This window comes from Ambystoma mexicanum, chromosome 7q (assembly GCF_040938575.1).
Source record: "Ambystoma mexicanum isolate Mex_15411 chromosome 7q, UKY_AmexF1_1, whole genome shotgun sequence".
Lineage (NCBI taxonomy): Eukaryota > Metazoa > Chordata > Amphibia > Caudata > Ambystomatidae > Ambystoma > Ambystoma mexicanum.
In genome coordinates, this window is record NC_090941.1 from 568,487,443 (window position 1) to 568,506,346 (window position 18,904).

Genomic DNA, 18,904 nt, shown 5'->3' on the forward strand with positions numbered 1-18,904 from the left:
TCAACCCAAGATACCTTGGTCCCTATTCCATCACTACCATAGTAAACCCAGTAGCGGTCAAGTTGGACTTGCCCCCGCACATGAAGATACATCCGGTCTTCCACGTCTCTCTATTAAAACCCGTGCAACCTCAAACCCGACTAACTAAATCTCCAAAACCTATCCTAGTTGATGGAGAACTCGAGTTTAAAGTCAAAAGCATTCTGGACTCCAAGATCTCCAAATCTAAACTATTTTACCTAATTGACTGGAAAGGCTACGGCCCCCAAGAGAGATCCTGGGAACCTGCTGAATATGTCCACGCTCCTCGCCTAATCAAAAGATTTCACCGAACATTTCCTGACAAGCCAAAACCCCCAGAGAAGCCCGGTTTGGGAGGGGCCTTGGGGGGGGGGGGTACTGTCATGATCTCTGCTTCCAAAAGGTCAGGGTTTTCCCAACTCCCTTGGAAGCAGATCCATAACCCAGGTTCCGAGTGCCAACCAGTCCCAATTGGGACCTTTTGGACCCAGTCCTGGCGCCAGTGGCACCAGGCTCATAAATATGCCCAGTCCCAGCGCTGGAAGCGCCGGGCTCATAATGCTTGGGTGGACTTACCTGCAGCAGACCATGCTGCTTACTTGCCTGCCAGTTGAGCCTCTGATCCTCTTCTGTTTGGAACTACTTTTCCTGTTGGGTGGGGCAGGAGCCACTCCCTAGATTCAGAACACTGGAACTCTTCTGGAAAGCAGGAACTCTTTTCTTACCTAGGCGTGGCTGTGGAAGGAGACACCTAAGCACACCAGGAGGCTATTTAAACCACACCCGATGGATGAATCTTGCTTTGCGTTATTCTGCATTCTCTGCAGCAGAACGCTCATCGTGTCTTCTGCTTCTGATCCTGGGCCTAAGGGAACAAAGGCTTACCATCCTGGAATCCAGTCTTCAGCAGCACCTGAAAAGACAAAGAAAGAACAGGTTAGCACTACGGTCTTCAGTGGCAGCGCATCTCTTACCTGGTCCATCGGCTGTCACCAACGCCTCGCGCTGCATTCCGGCATCTGAAAGACAAAGGCTTACCTACTCTTCGCATGCTCCGGAGGTCTTCGCACTGCATTCCGGCATCTGAAAGACAAAAGCTTACCAGCTCTTCGCACGCTCCGGGGGCCTTCGGCGCTGCATCCCGCATCTGAAAGACAAAAGAAGGTGCGTTTAAAGACATTGGGCAACTTTATTACTCACGTGCCATTACTCCTTCCCACGCCAAATCCAGTGGGTATTCCAGCACCCTTCAGCTTCTCTAAAGCTCCGAACTTGTACCTGCAAGATAAAAGGGACAGTTAGTGCGCATCGTGAAGCAGGCTACAAGCGCTTACTTACGTGCTTCCAGGCGCTTCTATTCCTCACGCGGATTCGATCCTCAACTCTCATCAGCCCGCCATCCGCCATCGCCGGAACCCTGCAAAACAAGAGATATCATTACAAAAGACCTTTAAGACATTTGAAGTGCCCAGAACTTACCGTTCGTGCAGTTAACGACGGACAGCAGTCCTCTGAGGTCAAGAGGCCTGCACCCTTATCCAGTGAAGAAACTGGTTACGGCACCCTGCCCCGAGGCAGATGGAGAGCTCGGCGTTCACTTACCTAAGGTGAGGGCGTTAACCTTTGGGGTTCTACAGGAGAAGAGAAAGGGAAGAGGAGAGAGGCACCCAATAACCCCAGTTCATTAATCCCATATTTTCTATCTGCAGACATCTTACTCTTTGAGTCAGACATACAGTGCACAGAGGTCCAGCCCAAAGAGCCAACCGTGTGTTACACATCACCTTTGAAGATACGGCATTCACCCAGTCAAGACCGGCGCCTCTGCGGGAATCAGGTGAGCGTTACACTTATTTTATGCGATTGATATTGCTCTCAAAATCTCAATGTGAAAGGTGCAACAAAAGAGCTCCGTCATTCACCAAAAAAGTCCATCATTCATTATATTTTGAGTGGACATAGGTACCATTTCAGAGATGAGAGAAGTCTTTGGATCTATACATATTGCAACAAGAAATCCCCATCAGAAAAACAAGGGCATACATCCAATCTTTAAATGCGTCATAAATAATAGGTATTAAGGAAAAGAGGACAAACATATGTATGGAAGGCAAACAATAACATGCAATGGGAGTAAAAGCAGCTCTGAGAACAAAGTTTACCATTACAGTGTACCAATGTGAAATGTTAAACATTACAATGATGGCTCACGTATATTTCCTAGTAGGTTGTTGGAATCTCCTTCAGCCTCCTTTTTCAACTGTTCTTCAAAATCAGCCAGCTCCTCAAAGAAAGGAAAATGCAGAGAAGCATAAGCAACAAAACACAGAATGATCATATGCCTGCGGAAGAAATAGCAATTTTGGTATCCTCGACCAACCTAAGGGCATGCAATGGCTGGTTCCCATGGGATTGCCCTGTGGCCCCAACCTTTGACAATAATCTGCTGTCAAGTTAAATTTATTATATATTTGGTAACCTCAGGTTTGGGGAGCTATTGAATCATTCTCAGTTATTGAGAGGGTGGAGAGTGACCCTCACTTTTGCTCCTTGGAGGTGTCTGAGGATGTGTGGGGGGGGTCGCAGGTGGGAGTCAGGTACGCCATGAGAAAAGTGCATTTTTTCTATAAACCGTAGGACACGCCAAGAACATTTTGAGGTGGGGTGGGATTGATTTGGATGGAGTTCTCCCCTTGGTGTATGATGATATCTGCCCCCTGTTGGAGGCGTATGCGAAGGCTGACCCTAGTGTCACAACAGCATTTATCTCTCTTCATGAGGACATAATGCTGCGGGTGGGTCAGCATTTCAAAAAGCCAGCAAAAACGGTTTGCAAGTTTACGGAGAAAGTCACCCCCTGGTATGACAAGGAATGCAGGGCAGCCAAGGGGCAGCTTGTCGTGGCTGTTAAGAACCAAGGGACCTAGAGGGCTGCTGTGGTGAGGCGGGCAAGAGGGGAATACTGCAGGCTCCTATAGAAGAAGAGGGGGTGGCATGATGACCTATGGAAGGAGCTCTTAGAAGCAATAGGAAGAAGGGATTCCAGGGGCTTCTGGACAAAGATGGGGCAGGCCAGCGAGGGAGTCGCAACCAACTGCAGGGCTCGATCCCTGTACAAGTATGGGTAGAATACTACGGCAACCTGTACCAGAAAGAGGCAGTCACACCTATGACACTGAGCCCAGTCAGGGAATGTGTTGCCTCATCTGGAGAGTCTCACCCAACCCCATTGACACTCATTACAAATGAAGTAGAAGTGGCACTGGCGTGTCAAAAAACAGGCAAGGCACCAGGACCAGACAGGGTTCCGATAGACTTCTATAGAAACAAGACTACCGTTTGGGTACCCTACCTGACCAAAATATTGAATGCAGCATTATGTAGGAAGCAGGTCCCTGGACTACTGCAGAAATAGTTCCTATACATAAAAAGGGAGCCCATGATGACCCTGCAAATTTCAGGCAAATTTCTCTTTTAGATGCCAGGGAAAAACATTTGCCTGGGCATTATTGTTTCAACTGAATGAATGGGCCCTGAGTAATGGGATAATAAATCACCGCTAGGCTGGCTTCTGTGAGGGCTTGAGTACCATAGACCAGAGCCTCCACCGTCGGCTGGTGTGTGAGAAATACGCTGTGCTCAAAGACAAATATGTTTGCAGTATTTGTCTATTTAAGAACTGCATTCAACACTGTACCAAGAACACGACTTTGGGAGATGCAAGCAGAGCTTGGCATCCCAGGTGCACTGCTTTCAGCTATTCAGAGCCTACATACAGAGAACACTGTGCTGGTCTGATGGGGGGCTGATGGAAGTACAACCAGCAGTATCGACATCAGGAATGGGGTCCGCCAGGGTTGTGTATTGGCTCCCAAATCGTTCTGCATCTTCATCAATGTTCTGAAAAAGCTCCTGGGTGCGCAGACTGACGCACCTTCCCTGGCGGCTGATAAGCTCCCAGCTCTGCTGTTTGTAGACAACGCAGTACTTCTGTCTTTAACCCCTGCAGGTGTCCTCAAGCAGTTGGTGATTTCTGTTGATTTCAGCAAAAGGAATGGGCTGTCGCACATCAGCAAAACTAAGGTCATGATCTTTAACTCTAATGTGAGGAAGAAATAGAAGGCCTCTCACCCTCGAGGATGGAGTAATTGAACAGGTTGCTTCATATGATTATCTGGGGGTGAGAGTCATGCCATCCTGAGGATGGGCACTGCAGGTTGAGAAGGCTAAAATCACGTTGGCCAGGTATTGTGGGGCCCTTGCTAAGTTTACGAATGAGCACGGAAATGGGGCGGTGTGCGTCTCATTGGAGGCGTACAAAGCCCAGGTGTGCAAGGCCGCTCTATGGGACTGAACTCTAGGGGCACAAGGCTATTGAGCCCCTTGCAGTGGTGGAGAGTAAAGTTTTGAAAAATATCCTGGGGCTCCCCATTAGTGTTACGCTCACCTGGTCTCTGCGGAGGCATTGGGGCAGGGTTGCAGCCCTCCCTGAACTTGAATCACCCCCTTCAGGCCTCTCCCTCAGTACGTGGTGATACTGCTCCTGCATGGAGATAACAGTGTGTGAGTGCGCCAATCTGTGATTGTTGTACCTCTCGAACCCTTCACCCCAAAGTACGGTTTCTGTGAGCATACGCCGGCCCATAAAGCTCACCTGTGAATTATGGAAGATAAGCTCTCCATCCTGCTACTTCTGGCAGGGGCGCGTCGAATGGGATCTAGTTCCTTCACTGATCCCTGATAAGGATAAGTCCAGTCCAGCTGCGACTATGCTTCTCCTTATGATTGGTAAGTCTTTCTTGAGCTCTTGTGACGCTGTTCGTTCTCTTTAATGTCTTTATATGTTGCTCCTATTTATGCCCGCAATAATGTCTCTCTTCTGTTTTCTTCCCTTAGATGGAAATGCGGCCTCAATGCAGATGTGAGACGCGAGACGCGGCCAGATCGAAGATGGATGCTACCGCAATGTTCGACAGCAGGTAAGTGATGGTTTAAGGAAAAGCGCGAAGTATGGCGAAGCGCAACCTTAAACTGACTGTTTTTTCGATTTCTAACCTCGTCTTCTGTTTTTCCTTGCAGGCGCTGCTGATGACGATGGAGCGTGTCGTGCTGAGGTGCCAAGATGAAGATATCGGCGTTCCGGAAAGTGTAAAAATTAATACTTGGTTCGCCAAAGAGATGTACAGGTAAGAACAGCTTGCCCCAGTTGGTAAGTATGCTGGCAGGAAGCAGGGTGTCCAGGAAGCAGGATCTTCAAAGGTAAATCTGACCTCAGGCGACGCTGAGCGTCACGCTGCTTGCAGGTGCAGAATAACGCAAAGCGTCTGTCTTAAGGATCGGGGCAGCTTATATAGCTGAGATTGTGGGCACGCCCATTAGAGCCGGCTTACCAGCCACACCCTGCCACTCCTAGAGAGTGAGCACATGCAAAGGGAATCCATTAGCAGCACACCCAAGAATACACTGGGGGCTGCTTAATGGATGGAAGGTTCAAGGTTAATGCATCCTACTTAATGGATGGAATGTTCAAGGTTAATGCATCTGAAGTGCTATGTCCATAATAAAAGCTTTTTGGTGTTAAATGGATGTTCTTGTTTACTTTTGTTCATGAGCCTGGCGCCAAAGGTGCCAGGACAGTGTCCACCCAGGTCTCCTGTGCATGCGACCCCTGCATGCCTGTGCCCCTGACTTCATGACCATGACAGTTAGTGCTTCAAATATTCCAGTGCTGCTTGAGACTGGCCTGCAGGGGTTTGATTCAATCTGTAAATTGCATCCAGTGCTCTCTTGGGTCCACTTATGGACAAATGAAAATCTTTGTAAATATAAAGAAGCAGTCCAGGATGTTCTGTCCCAGCAAGTGCCCCTCTAAAGTGGGTCTCCCATGTAAAAAAACAGCTTGAGACAAATGGGGTTAGGGGAGTGCTGGTCCAACCCGGCTGCCATGACATCTGCTTCCAAGGAAGAAATAGTGCTGCACAGGGTAGGGCAGAGAGAGACACCCTGATGAAATCCAGGGCCTCTGAGTCGCTGGCCCGGTATCTTGTGATCAGGAAAGGGGTCGGCTGCGAAGAGTACCTGGACTATGTTACCCCTAGGAGGGAAAAAGTTGTATATTTCAAGTTTCGTCTTGGGATCTTGCCCACTGCTGCCCTACTCCATAAATGGAATAATGCCCATCCTCCTACATGCATTCTATGTGAAGATGCTGTGGAAGATCTTTGCCATTATTTAGTGTTCTGTCCCAGGACTAAGTCCCTGAGGAAATGATACCTGAAGCCGTTCTTTTTAAATCGTGGCTGTAGAACCACGGGCGTTGCACTGGCTAAATGCCTGGACTCAGACGTTTTGGCTGTTTTTGCCACTAGTAACCATCAGAGCCGGGCATGGATAGTCCACCTGAAGAAGCTTAAGGAGTCAGCCTAGCCAATCTTTGTAACCATCTTATCACCTAATGTTATGATTATGTACGTCACACTTCCCTATTTTATCCATGTTTTATTGTTTTACTGACTTATAACGATGAATTCTTGTACGATTGTATTTTACTGGTGTGTTAATTTCATATGGTGTATTTTTACTATTGCTTTTATGTCTTTTACTGTCGAAATAAAGCCTATAAACGAGAATGATCCTATGTAGTTACCCACACGGTGGGTGTTGTGTGTGTGTGGCTTTCCTCAAATTTCCTGTCATGAGAAGTTCCTGCCTTTGATAGATGTTGCTACCAAGATATCAACTGACAACTCAGAGCTCAAGTTAGATTTAAGGGTCTTTATTATACAACACTAAGGACGAGGATAAGAAATAAGTGAAAATAATCTCGTGGGGAAGTTAGATGAACAAATCAAGCCATATTCTATCAGTCCTGTCCTCTCTCCCTTAGGCTCAACCAGCCGGCAGTCAAAATGTCACTCGCAGTAAATGGATTTAAGTTCTCCAGAACTTTCTTCTTGGCTCTTGTAGTTGTCAGCTTGTCTTTCGCTGAACTTGTCAGAATGTTCTTTTCTGTAGATGTCGCCAGCACCTCAGATGCGCAGGGTCATCTAGACCCGAGAGAGCCCTCATGTTGCCCGTCATCATAGCCAAGGCCACAGTGGGCTCAGTGATTGTCAAGTGGAATCCCACTTGGTCTCAGTGGCAGAACCTGCTAGCACCCTTTGGGATGGGACGAAGCATGATTTGAATATGGTCTTTCCCATTCTGTAAGGTTGCCCACAGCAATGCCAGTGGATTTCGATTCATTCAAAACCTTCCAGCCATCATTTCTCAATGCTGCATCTGCCAGGGTCTCCACCAGCACTTGGGCCTCATTCTTCCTACAAGATTATTTCCCTTTGAATCAAGGGCCTCTTCCTCAACTCTCCCTTATTCCCCTTCTCAGACTCCCTCCTTGACAGTTCGCAACACTCTGCTCTTCTACTCCTTCCTTCTCAACTTTCATTGACAGCAGGTAAGCATGCACCAACATGTGTTTACACCCTCTGTCCCCACAGGCCATCCCGACCCTCTCTGGTCCCCCCGTGCTGTTCCCTTGTGCCCCCCCCTTCCTGCACACAGGAGTCTGTCCTGATACATTCAGGTTTCACCATCACCATCTTGTGGCCAATGCTGGATTTGACTTTTATAGACTTCATTGATTCATAGTGCGTCACCCCTCTCAACTCTCATGCTGGACTTCCTTTGCATCTTGTACTCATGGTGGCCCTGAATCATGATGTTCCCATCTTCATTTTGTATCCAGACTTGCAACATTATGTGTTACTACTGACTTCTGGAATTGTATTTGCTCTCTCCTCTTGCTTCTCCACTCTTTTTGACTACTTACTCTGTTCTCTCCTCACCCTCCCCTCTCCCCTCTCCCTTTTCCTATCTGCTCTCCTCCTCCCCTTACTTTCTTCTATGCACTTACTCTATCAGAATTGTCCCTGGACCTAGTATGATAGCAACCTCGTCTGTCGCTCCCCCACCCCATTACTGTTCCCCCCCCTCCAGCACTATCCGAAACGTTGTTAGGCCTAGTACAATAGTCCCTTGTTTTGTTCCTCCCCTCCCTTGCTGCACTCCTCTCCCTCACCTTTTGTTTTCCTCCGGCTCTACCAGAAATGTCATCAAGCCTAGTACGGTAGTCGCCTGCCTGTTTCCATTTCCTTCCCACTCTCCCCCTCTCTTCCTTATCTATGTTTTAGCTCTTGCACTATCTGAAATGTCCTCAGGCCGAGTACGATAGTTAACTTCACATCCTTACTGTTCATGGTTTGTAAGAATGTCGTCATATTTTTCCCTGTTCCCTCCCTTGCCTTGAAGCGCTTTGAAACACATTGTGTATAGGCGCTATATAATTAAACTATCACATCATATCATTCTCATCACCTCTTGTTTCTCTTACTTTTCACAATATACTCTTCCGCTCTGACTTGCTTTACCTTTGTGCCACCACTTCCGTTCATCACTTTACCCTCCTTTGCTGCAGTCTCCCTTTTCCTTTTGATTCCTTCTCTCTCAACTTCTCTTCCTCAGTGATCACCTACACCTTCCTTTGATAACTTCTCTGCTCCTCCTGCACCTTCACTACGCGTCTTTCCTCTTTATCCTCCTCCTTTGCACAGCCATACAATCACCCACTACCTACTCCTAATGTCGCTGATGATGCCAAACAAGGCTTAAACACTTGTCTTGGGTTGCCTTTAGTACTCTTGTACAGAGGAGAATTGCCTCGTATTGTGGTGTTGGACAGTCCTTGTGAACAGGACCAGACTGATATGCAAACAAACCTTTTCCTCTGGTAAGGCACAGTGGCCCACAACATGATGGTCACCATCCTGATCAGGTACTTCGCAGAGAAGAATCTATTTGAGCTGAATGCTTCTTCAGTAGAAGGAGCGTTCCCATTTGTGGCTAATATTTGGGTTAGGGGAGAGGTTCTCCACTTGTGTGCAGGGGGGTCCCTGCCACTAAAGTGCTCCTCAAAGGTTTGGGAACCAATGCCATATTTCTTCCAGGGCACGACCGGTTTTATATTTCTTCTTTGTTCTCCCTGGGTGGCAATAATAAAACATGACTTTAATCATCCTGTCTCCATGTTTTATAGATAGGAATTTGGGGTTCTGGTGAGCTTGTGAGCCTCTTGGTTTGTTACACTCAGGGTGGCTAGGTTTTCTGACCCTGGGTGCTACTTTGAGGCTGGTGATGGACTGGGAAGACTGAGGGATCATCTGTGTACCTCCCACATATCGTGGCTCAGGGAACAGGTAGTGGCACCCCGACAGCAAGGTCAAGCACGCCCCATTACTTAACCTCCTACATGGGACTCCATCACACAGACAACAGCCATTTACTCATGAGATAACATTTTTGGTCCACTACTTAATGAAATAGATAGGACTTTAGAACCTGAGAGCAAAAAATCTAGAAGCATTTTGCCACACACTTTAAAAGGTGGCCAGCCAGCTGTAAACCAGAGGCCACAAATTAGAGGAAGCACACTTGTTTTTTATTTTCACAGTACTCCTTCCAATTGTTTCCCTCATAAAGACACCTGGTAGATTTCTTTTATCAGGCAGACCATGACTCAAATGACTGAGTAAGGGTGGTGAAGATCACTATGTATTACAAAAAAAACATTTAATACCCTTTGACATTTTATGTGTATGCATTGACAAAATCTCTATGACTTGCAATATTCTTATTGCATAGGGTATCAAGTACTTCATCCCACACATATTGGATGGTGAATTAAATGCAGTCTCCCTGAATAAAACAGGTCATGCTGATAGATCACACTGCAGGCTTCTTTTATTTTAATTGTTTTAGATTATCAGTTCTATCATTATGTACATGATGGGAATGAAGTATTGTTCCTCTGGGTTCCTGTCCTAGAAACAATAACCAACACATTCATAGAATGCTTTTTTGATCACACCAAAGCTTCAAACCTATTCTGGTTAGGACGGATGAGCTTGCACACTCAAACTATTTGTCATTCTTTACTCACATCCAAGAGAAATCCCAATACAGAATGCACTAACATTTGTCGGAAAAAACCTACCTCAGCTGGTAGACACTGCTTGATATACTTTGCTAAACTGCTCCTAGAAAGTATAGTGCTGGCGGAAGGCCGGTCCTTCGGGCTTCTCTTAAACATTTGCTTTAAGAGATAGTGTAGCTCATAAGAGTACTGCGACGGAAGCGGACTATAGGATCCTTGGCAGATTTTACGAATGAGGTTCTTCCAACTGTTCGCCTGAAACTGAAAGTAAGGAGGATCACTCATTCTTGAAGGGAGACCATAATACAGAGTAGTTGCCAGTGTGTTAATTTTACATTCAGTGGATGAACCGAGCATTCACTTTTCAGAGACATGGGAGCACAGGTAACGAAAGAGAAATTGGTGGACACCATTGGGCACTAATCAACATTTTGCAGCTGCACCATTTCAAATGTAGTGGCCGTTTACAAATAACAATCCTTTGACTTTCGCTTGTAAGAAGAAACTATTTTCACAATCTCACCTGTTTTCAAATTACATACATAAAATCACAGTAATTAGGAGACACAATGGGCCTCATTACACATTGTGCGGTAAGGGAATACCGGTAAGGAATTACCGGTACCGGTAATTTCCCAAGCCAATCACGACCCGGACCCACCGCTATCAGCGCACCCCTTAATTACGGTCCCACTAATAGCGGCAAGGCCGCGGGCACGCGACCCCTAGGCCGGAATTAGCGCCATGGCGCTAATACCAGGCCATCACAAGCCATGCGGACATGGCATTAGCGGCATGGAAAACACCCAAAAACCCCTTACCGGCATGGCGCTAATAACGGCATCGAAAAGCACCCGTTAAGAGACCCGAGCAGTGTACCCATCTACCACAGGTGGACACAATCAGCACATGTGCATGCAATGGAGACAGGCAGCACAAAAGAGCACACCACACCCCTACCCACACCCCTTCCCACACCAAGATGGTCCCAATAGCAGCAGCATGACATGACGGGCTTGACTACATGATAGCAGTGCAGCACCAACAACAACAGCCCGCACCAGAGGTGACCTGTAACAGGTACCCATTCCTCACACCATACAGGCGATGCCAGCTATCCACTGAGGAGGTGGCTCCTAACCCCTGTATGGAACCCACAGAACCAGCAGGAAGAGGACAACAATTGCACATCCCCGTACCTGCGTCGTGATAGAGCTGGCAGTCAGCCTTCCAATGACAGTGCTCCGCTGCCTAAGCAGCCTGGGTGAGGCACTCCTGTACAGCCGTGTCAAAGTGGCAAAGATAACCATGGCATGTGTAGAGCATCAAAAAATGTGCATATGATGGAATGTGCCAATGCCACCTGAAATTGACATGCAACCACCAGAAGAGCATGATGTGGATGGGGATGAGTACGGGTGGAATGCCCCGGCAGGACATGCAAGAGGCAATGCCAAGGAGGCACACGATGTGCGTCAGCATCTGATTCTGAAATCCCATCAGGCACAAAGGTGAAATGGCATGGACGGAGACGGATATTGTTGCCCTGGTGCATGTTTTGAGTCCCACAAAGGACCCTGTCCAAAATAAATGACACATACGCAATGATGGAGACCACGCTTGGGTTTCAACTTCAAAACAGTTTATAATGAACAGAATGTGTTAAGAAGAGCAACACCCCAACACACCCAAATGCACCCTTACCCCCCTCACCCCAACACATCCAAATGCGCCTTTACCCCCCTCCCCCCAATACACCCAAATGCACCCTTACCCCCCCCCCCCCCAAAACACCCAGGTGAGTCTTATGGTGTCTACGTTTCCTGCCCCACATGTGCCACCTGGTCCTTGGTGGACCTAAGCCTCAGGGCCTCCACCAACATTGGGTTGGTGTGATGTGGGGCGCCTCAGGTTGCGCAGAGAGCGGCGCAGGGGGCTGGTCTGCTGGGAACTCGCTGAGGAGGAGGTTCCCGGTCGATCCTGTGTTGGGGGTTGGTGATGCTGCTCCATGATGTCCCCAATACGTAAAATGGCCTGGCGGAGTTGGCCCATTTCCTGGCATATCCTGTCAGTGCAGGCCTCAATGGCCTCCTTTGTTTGCCCTGCATATTTGTTGAGGTCATCCCTTAGACGGCCTGTCTCGGCCACATGCTGGGCGACCAGCGCAGTAATGTCTCCCTGCCTCCGGGTGATGGTTGCAAGGTCAGGCAGGGTGGTAGGTGCTGCTGGGCTGGACGGTGCGCCCTGGTCCGTGCTTCCGGCATCCGGTGAGGACACCTGAGGGCTCCATGCACCTTCTACAGTGTGGGTGTCATGTGCTCCCTGGCTAGCAGATCCGGACGGTGCCCTTGGACTCCCCTCAATAGACCATGTTGGGCTGGGGGTATGGATTAGTTGTAGGACGTCGATTGCATCCTCCTCATCAGTGGGCGGTGCGGTGGCTGCTGCCTCCCCAGTTGAGCTGGTGGCAGCGGAGTGCGTGCCCTCCGCGCTCATCTCAGCAATGATGGGGCACACTGGCGTGGGTTCAGTTACAACAGGAGCCGTGCCCTCAGGCTGTGATGAAATGGTGCTCCTGCCGCCCTTGGCCCTCTGCAGATGGACTGTCCTCCCAGTTCCCCTGGATGTGGTGGCGGTGTCACCTTCCTCATGCATCCTGGCTTTTTTGGCTGCTGGGGGAGTACGTGCTGCAGTGCTTGTGTCTCCAGTGTCTGTCGGTGATCCTGTGGAGGACATAAATAGGGTACATCATCGTTAATGGGTCTAGGTGCCTCATGCAGAATGTTCACGTCATGCTGCTCTATGCATTGGGGCCTATTTATCAGTGATTCTTGTAATGGGGATGTCGGGTTGGTCATGCATTGATGGGTCTGTATTGCACGTGTATATGGTGATGCATGCATGTATGTGTGTGGCTGGATCAATGGCCTGGTCATCGACACATGTTTGGGGTACCCCCTCACCCTTCACTGTGCATTGTTTGACGTATACACTCACCTCCATCAGATGAGATGGCCACACCATGCTCCATATCTCCGACCCCCTCTATGGTTTCGACTCCTATTGTGGAGGCACATGTCTCCTCCCACTCCATCTTCAGAGGTGATTCTGCGCCACCTCCTGTGGCCATTGCAAGGTTGTGGTTGACAGATAGGATATTCCGCACACGGAGCCGGAGGCCGTCCCACCTCTTGCGGCAGTCCTTTACACTGTGGGTGGTAGTGCCCACCGCACTAACTTTGCGGGCAACTTCGTCCCAGATGGCCTTTTTCTTGATGATAGCCTCCCGGCGCATATCATTGGCGAAGACGACTTCGGCATTGGCTGCAAGTGTGCTAGTCAGCAGTATGAGCTCCTCTGGTGTAAATTTCTCTTTCCGCTGACGATCTGAGTTTTTTTTTAAGGCCTTTGACATCTTCGGGCAGTCCTGGATGGTTTCTTGTCAGAGTTCTACGTAAAGAGGTTCTGGATGCAGAGGATGGCAATGGATTGTGTTTTTAAAGATGGCCGCCGTTCTCTTTCCCGTTCCTGTGCGATGACGCTATTTCCGGTTCCGCTTTTTAGCGGTGACCGCTATTTGCATGTTGCGTGAGGGAGGAGGTGCTATCAGCACTTTGGTCGAGGCCGGTAATGGGCATTTTGTTGACTTTTGCGGCATGGCGGTAAAGTCATTTACGGCATGGCGCTATGCTCGTGTCCGCGAACTCGTAATGGGATGCTATTAGCTGTCTTTTGCGAGGGCGGACACGCTAATAGCGCCATGCTGTAAAATTCCGATTTTTACCGCACAACGTGTAATGAGGCCCAATGTATGCTATTTTTAATGTGACTTCCTTAGATATGTATATTTATCATTTGTAGTGCCTCTACTTAAGCCTTAATCTGGCCTAAAAAAAGCATACATTCATATATATATATATATATACGTCTTGACGGTTCCAGCTGTCGATGTCCGGTCATGATGTTTCATCGACGGAACCGCCATAGACGAAGCCACTGCCGTCAATGTATGCCCTGGGGATTGCTAGCTGTGGACAATCTTTATGCAATGACGTATAATATACATAAATAAATAAATTATAGCAGTGTGGCTGCATGACACTTCATACAGAAAAATGTAAAACATCACCCATGAAGGATCATCAACTGTGGAAAAACTATTTTTCAGTCATAACCAGACTCGCACGCCACAGTTGGTGGAATTTCATGAACTTTTCTATGTTAAGAAAGAATGTGCATAAAAAGGTATTACATACTCTGACAAAAACCTATTTTCAGGAAGAATGTTGACTTTTTTTGCTTTGAGATTGACAATTTTTGGCATACACCGACCTCAACATAGAAAACGTGAATGCCACAAAATTTGGAGGCCCGCTGCAGGGTGACGAAAGAATGTGGTAGATTGAAAGCACAATGAATAACTTCTCACTGGAGACCGACAACTCATTTTTCAAAAGAGGTTTCCAAAAGCCCAGAGGTTGAGCAGAACATGTTCTCAGACACTCTGAAAGTAAGCTGCTATGAGGAGGTGGTAGCTAGTTGCTATTGCGATTAGTCAATAACGGAGTTGTGTGGATGGCTGCTCACAGACTGGCTAGGTTTCCCCCAAAGTTAGGAATGCAAAGGTTCTTGGCAGTTCAGATCGAGGGATTACATGAATGGCTCATCATGCGGGTAAATAGAGAGGTTGGGTCCAATCAGCCGGAGGGAGGCACACTGAGATGTGTGATAAGAAGGGAAGTGTTTGGATTTGTAAATGTTGTGGATTGGCATACTGAATAGCTCCCGTCTTCTTCCCCTTCCCCTTCCTTAACCCCATTCCTAAGAAGGCTGCAGCTAGATGATAGATGTATTAGTTGCTTACCTGTAACTGTATTTCTCCAGCATTGGTATCTTTCATAGATTCACTTGCTTGAATTATTCCCCACTGTCAGACTGGGAATCTCTGTTGTATATATAATGTCATGTATAAAGCAATTGACATTGCCTCACTTTAGTTCTTTTGTTCCTAACCAATGAGGTGGTAGCGCTTTAGCTCCACCCAGGCTGCCATCTCCAGATTTGAGACTCAAGTCAAGTTACTGACTAACTGAAGCATCCTCACAATGGAGGAGGGCATGCGAATCTATGAAAGATACCAATGCTGGAGAAATAAAGTAACAGGAAAGCAACTAATGCTTCTCCAGCATTGGATCTTTCATAGATTCACATGATTAAATAGAATACGAAGCAGTGGTACCATGCAGCCGGATGTGTGCATCCTCCAATACACCTTATAAGGACCCCAAGAAAATGATTACTACCATGTTACATTCATGCATGCTTACACAAAGAGGGGAATGAGGGCAAGGCTGCATGTAAATTATGAGAATAGATGCTGTAACACTGCCTGGCCAACAGCAGACTCTTTTCAGTCGTCTTCATCCAGGCAGTAATGCTTGGCAAACATAAGGAGTGTTCTCCATGTGGCCGCTCTGCAGATGCCTTTCATGGATACCCCTGCATGGAATGCTGCCGTCGCAGCTCTTCCTTCGGTTGAGTCGGCAGAAGCTGTGCATAGGTTTCCCATAGTTTCATGGCAGTGAGTGATGCAGCCGGCCACCCAGCTGTGATAGCTGAGAGATGTACCATAAGGGAAGGTTGAGATAGGCTTGTCTTAACCGGATGGAGCATGTAGGGTAGTAACTGATCCATCGTTACTTCTAATAGGTACAACACCACATGGAGAACACCCCCATTCCTTGCAGTAAGTTTTAAGTTCTGCATGTAACGAGTGCGATAGATGCTGAATGATGTCCCAACATTGGTCCAGTAAACTTAGAAGGGTGCATTTCTGCTGTTCAGCCGCTAGGCCCTGAGTGATAGGGCCAAGGGGGGTCGTGGTGGTGTACCTGGCCATTCTGCTGCATTAGCAGCACCTGATGCACCCTGAGGAGGATGGGTGCCACGCATGTCATCCTCAAGAGGATCAGGTACCAGATCTGTCGTGGCCAAGCTCGGATGATGACTATTTTGCACGGTTGTGTCTGCATCTATCTTATTTCTGGATATCAAGGGAATAGGGGGAAAGGCATACCCTGTTGGTACCAGGTAGGGAAAAGGCATCCCCCAGAGATCCCAGCTCCGGGTATCTTGTTGCAAAGAGGGCACCTGGCATTGGCCCTTGTGGCGAAGAGGTCGATTAGTGGTACCCCCATTTTCTGTAGACTCGTTCGAGCTTGGTCTAATCCAGCTCCCATTCGTGGGCTCGGATGTTGTCTTTCCCCAGGAGGTGCTCCACTATGATGTGGATCCCTTTGCTGAGGGCACATTTGCACAGCTCCTATGCCTCTGCAGATAGCTGAGCCAATCTTGTACCCCCTGCTTGTTGGTACAGTGCATTGACGTTGTGTTGTCCATGTGCACTGTTATTACGCAGCCCTTCAGGACCAGTTGAAACTAATCCAACGCCCACCAGATGGCTCTTCCCTCCAGGACATTGATATACAGAGCTGACTCCACCCTTGACCACGTGCCATTCGCTTGCAGGTTGCCCAGATGCACTTCCCACCCTGTTAGGGATGCATCCATTCTGAGGATAAGGGTCTACGTTGGCGACTGAAACGGCATACTCGCTAGGAAGTTGCGCTCATTGTGCCACCACTGTAGCACTCGGTGGAAGCTGCGAGTCAGGTTAATGAAGTCTTCCCAGGAGCCTGTGGCTTGTGTCCACTGTTGGTCTAACTCTTCCTGGATAGGGTGCATGATTAGCCTGCAGTTTGGCACTAGCAATATACATGTGAATATCATGCACAGCAGGGACTCACATCCTCATATTGTGGTGGCATTTGGTGCCATGAACCAGCCTACCAGCTGTACCAGTGCTGTAATTTGTTCGTCGGATGGGTTTGTGAGAGGGATTGATGTGTTCAGATCCACTCCCAGGAATCTCGCTGTTTGCGATGAGGCATCCATGGATTTCGCGGTGTTGATAGAGAACCCTGGCATGGTGAGTATCGTCTGTCTGACACTCTTGGGTGCCTGTTCCTCTGAAGCTGCCTTTATAAAAGCCGGTCATCCAGGTATGAAAAGAAAACAACTCCACTTCGGATCTCCAAAATTGTGCCGGCGCGAAGCATTTCATAAAATCTATATGAGCTGATTTTATGCCGAATGGGAGTACTCAAAATTGGTAGTGTTGGTTCCCAACTGTAAATCTCAGTTAGTGTCGGTGAACGGGGTGAATTGGTGAACCTGTCTTCAAGTCGATGGTAGCCAGAAAATCGTCCTTCTGTACTTATGGGATGACCTGTTGAAGAATGGTCATTTTCAACTTAATGCGCTTCACGTGCTTGTTGAGGCGGGGCAGGTGCAGGATCGGACACCATTCACCCCTCTTTCTCTTCATGAGGAAAAACAGGAATATAATCCCTTTACCCTCTGCAGGCATGAAACTCTTTCTATGCCTGCTTTCTTTAATGGCTTGCATGTCTCCAACTTGAGCTAGTGTAAGTGAGGAGGTCTTGTCTTTTGCAGCAATGATCTTGGCTGCGACTTTAGGAATTCTAGCATTTGGCCTCTGGCCACCATTTCTAGCACCCATTTGTTCGACATGATTTTTCGCCAGTGATGTACAAGGCGGTTGACCGACCCTCCCACTGCAGTGCAGTGTGGGAGGGGGGTTCTTGGTACTCAGGCCTGCTTGGACATCTAGAGGCACAATTGTACCAAACCCCATGCTGCTCCTTTGCGCACTGTATTTTGTGGAGGACTGCTTATACCTCGATGACGGCGAGTGCCTCAATGTTCACATGTGTGAAGTGTACCTTCTACATGATGATGTGTGAAATGTTCCTATGCCTCCTTGCAAGGAGAGAAATGGTTTGCACTCCCGGTCCTTTAAGGAACTAATCGCTCTTGCCGTGTATGTGCTGGTTTTGATTCCCTTAAAGTGGTTATCGATCTTCTTCCCATACAGCTCCTGCCTATCAAACGTTATGGGAGGAAGGTGGTCTCCTTCATCCAGGCCCGCAGCCAGAGGACGGATCTGTGTGCCATCTGTCTAAACCCTGCTACTGTTGCATCAACTGCATATCTGGTGGTCTGATGTGGTTTGTCAGTCCTTTACAATGGCCTTACACTCGTCTTGCAGGTACGCTCGCAGATTTGTAATTTGTTTTTTTTGTTTTAATTGTATTTGCAGCGCACATAACCCGTAGGTATCTAGGTGCTAGTTTCATTGAATTGTGGAAGTGCATGTTATTTATAACGCGCTTCGTTTTTTCAAGCACTAATCCGGGTTTCGAAGCTGTGTTTGCTCAGCGTGGTCTTGCTTCCAAATCCTGCGCGTTGCCACAGTATCCTCCCATATAATCCATGAATGTTCATCTTATGCCAAAGCTCCCTATCATAGAGGGCGTCCATGGCAAGTGCATTTGCTGCTCTGATTGATAGTGAAGTTGATACCTTTCTGCCAATTGCCTCCAATTTTCTGCCCCCCTTGTCTGGGGACTGTGAGCGGGGATGCTGGGTTAGTCAGGTGACCTTGGAGGCACAGCGGTGAGCTATCCGTGGCTGTGTACATCTTTTCCAGCCGGGCCGTTGTAGCTGGCGTAGATAACGGTCTCTTAATTATAGCCTCACCAGTTTCCTATATGGTGTCTAGTATGGGTATAGCGTGGGTGTTCTCCTTCTTTTATCCCTGTGCTCATACAGCACCAATTTGTTCTTCTGCGTTGAGATCTGGAGGTTCAACATTTGTGCGTCTTTGCTTATTATTGCCTGGAACGAGAGGATGTCATTAGATGGTGAAGACCCACCAGGGGAGTCCCGCTTCTTCTGCTTTGTGATGGCAGTCATCCCATTCTTCCACATGTTCTTTCGGTGAATTCTGTGGGATATCTCCCTCTTCTGGTT

General features: G+C 48.0%; 1 protein-coding gene across 12 annotated transcripts in view; it reads right to left on the reverse strand.

The window, feature by feature from the left end:
- Positions 1-18,904, reverse strand: part of NEK3 (NIMA related kinase 3) — a 493,231-nt gene that overhangs the window by 211,053 nt on the left and 263,274 nt on the right. For 7 of the 12 annotated variants that reach the window (XM_069640019.1, XM_069640010.1, XM_069640009.1 and 4 more), the window contains 2 exons: positions 10,070-10,270; positions 2,233-2,305 (listed from right to left, as the gene is read on the reverse strand). In XM_069640019.1, coding sequence (XP_069496120.1) covers positions 2,233-2,305; positions 10,070-10,270 — 274 coding nt within the window. The remainder of the gene's footprint in view (positions 1-2,232; positions 2,306-10,069; positions 10,271-18,904) is intronic. The other 5 variants (XM_069640013.1, XM_069640012.1, XM_069640017.1 and 2 more) reach the window with 2 other exon arrangements.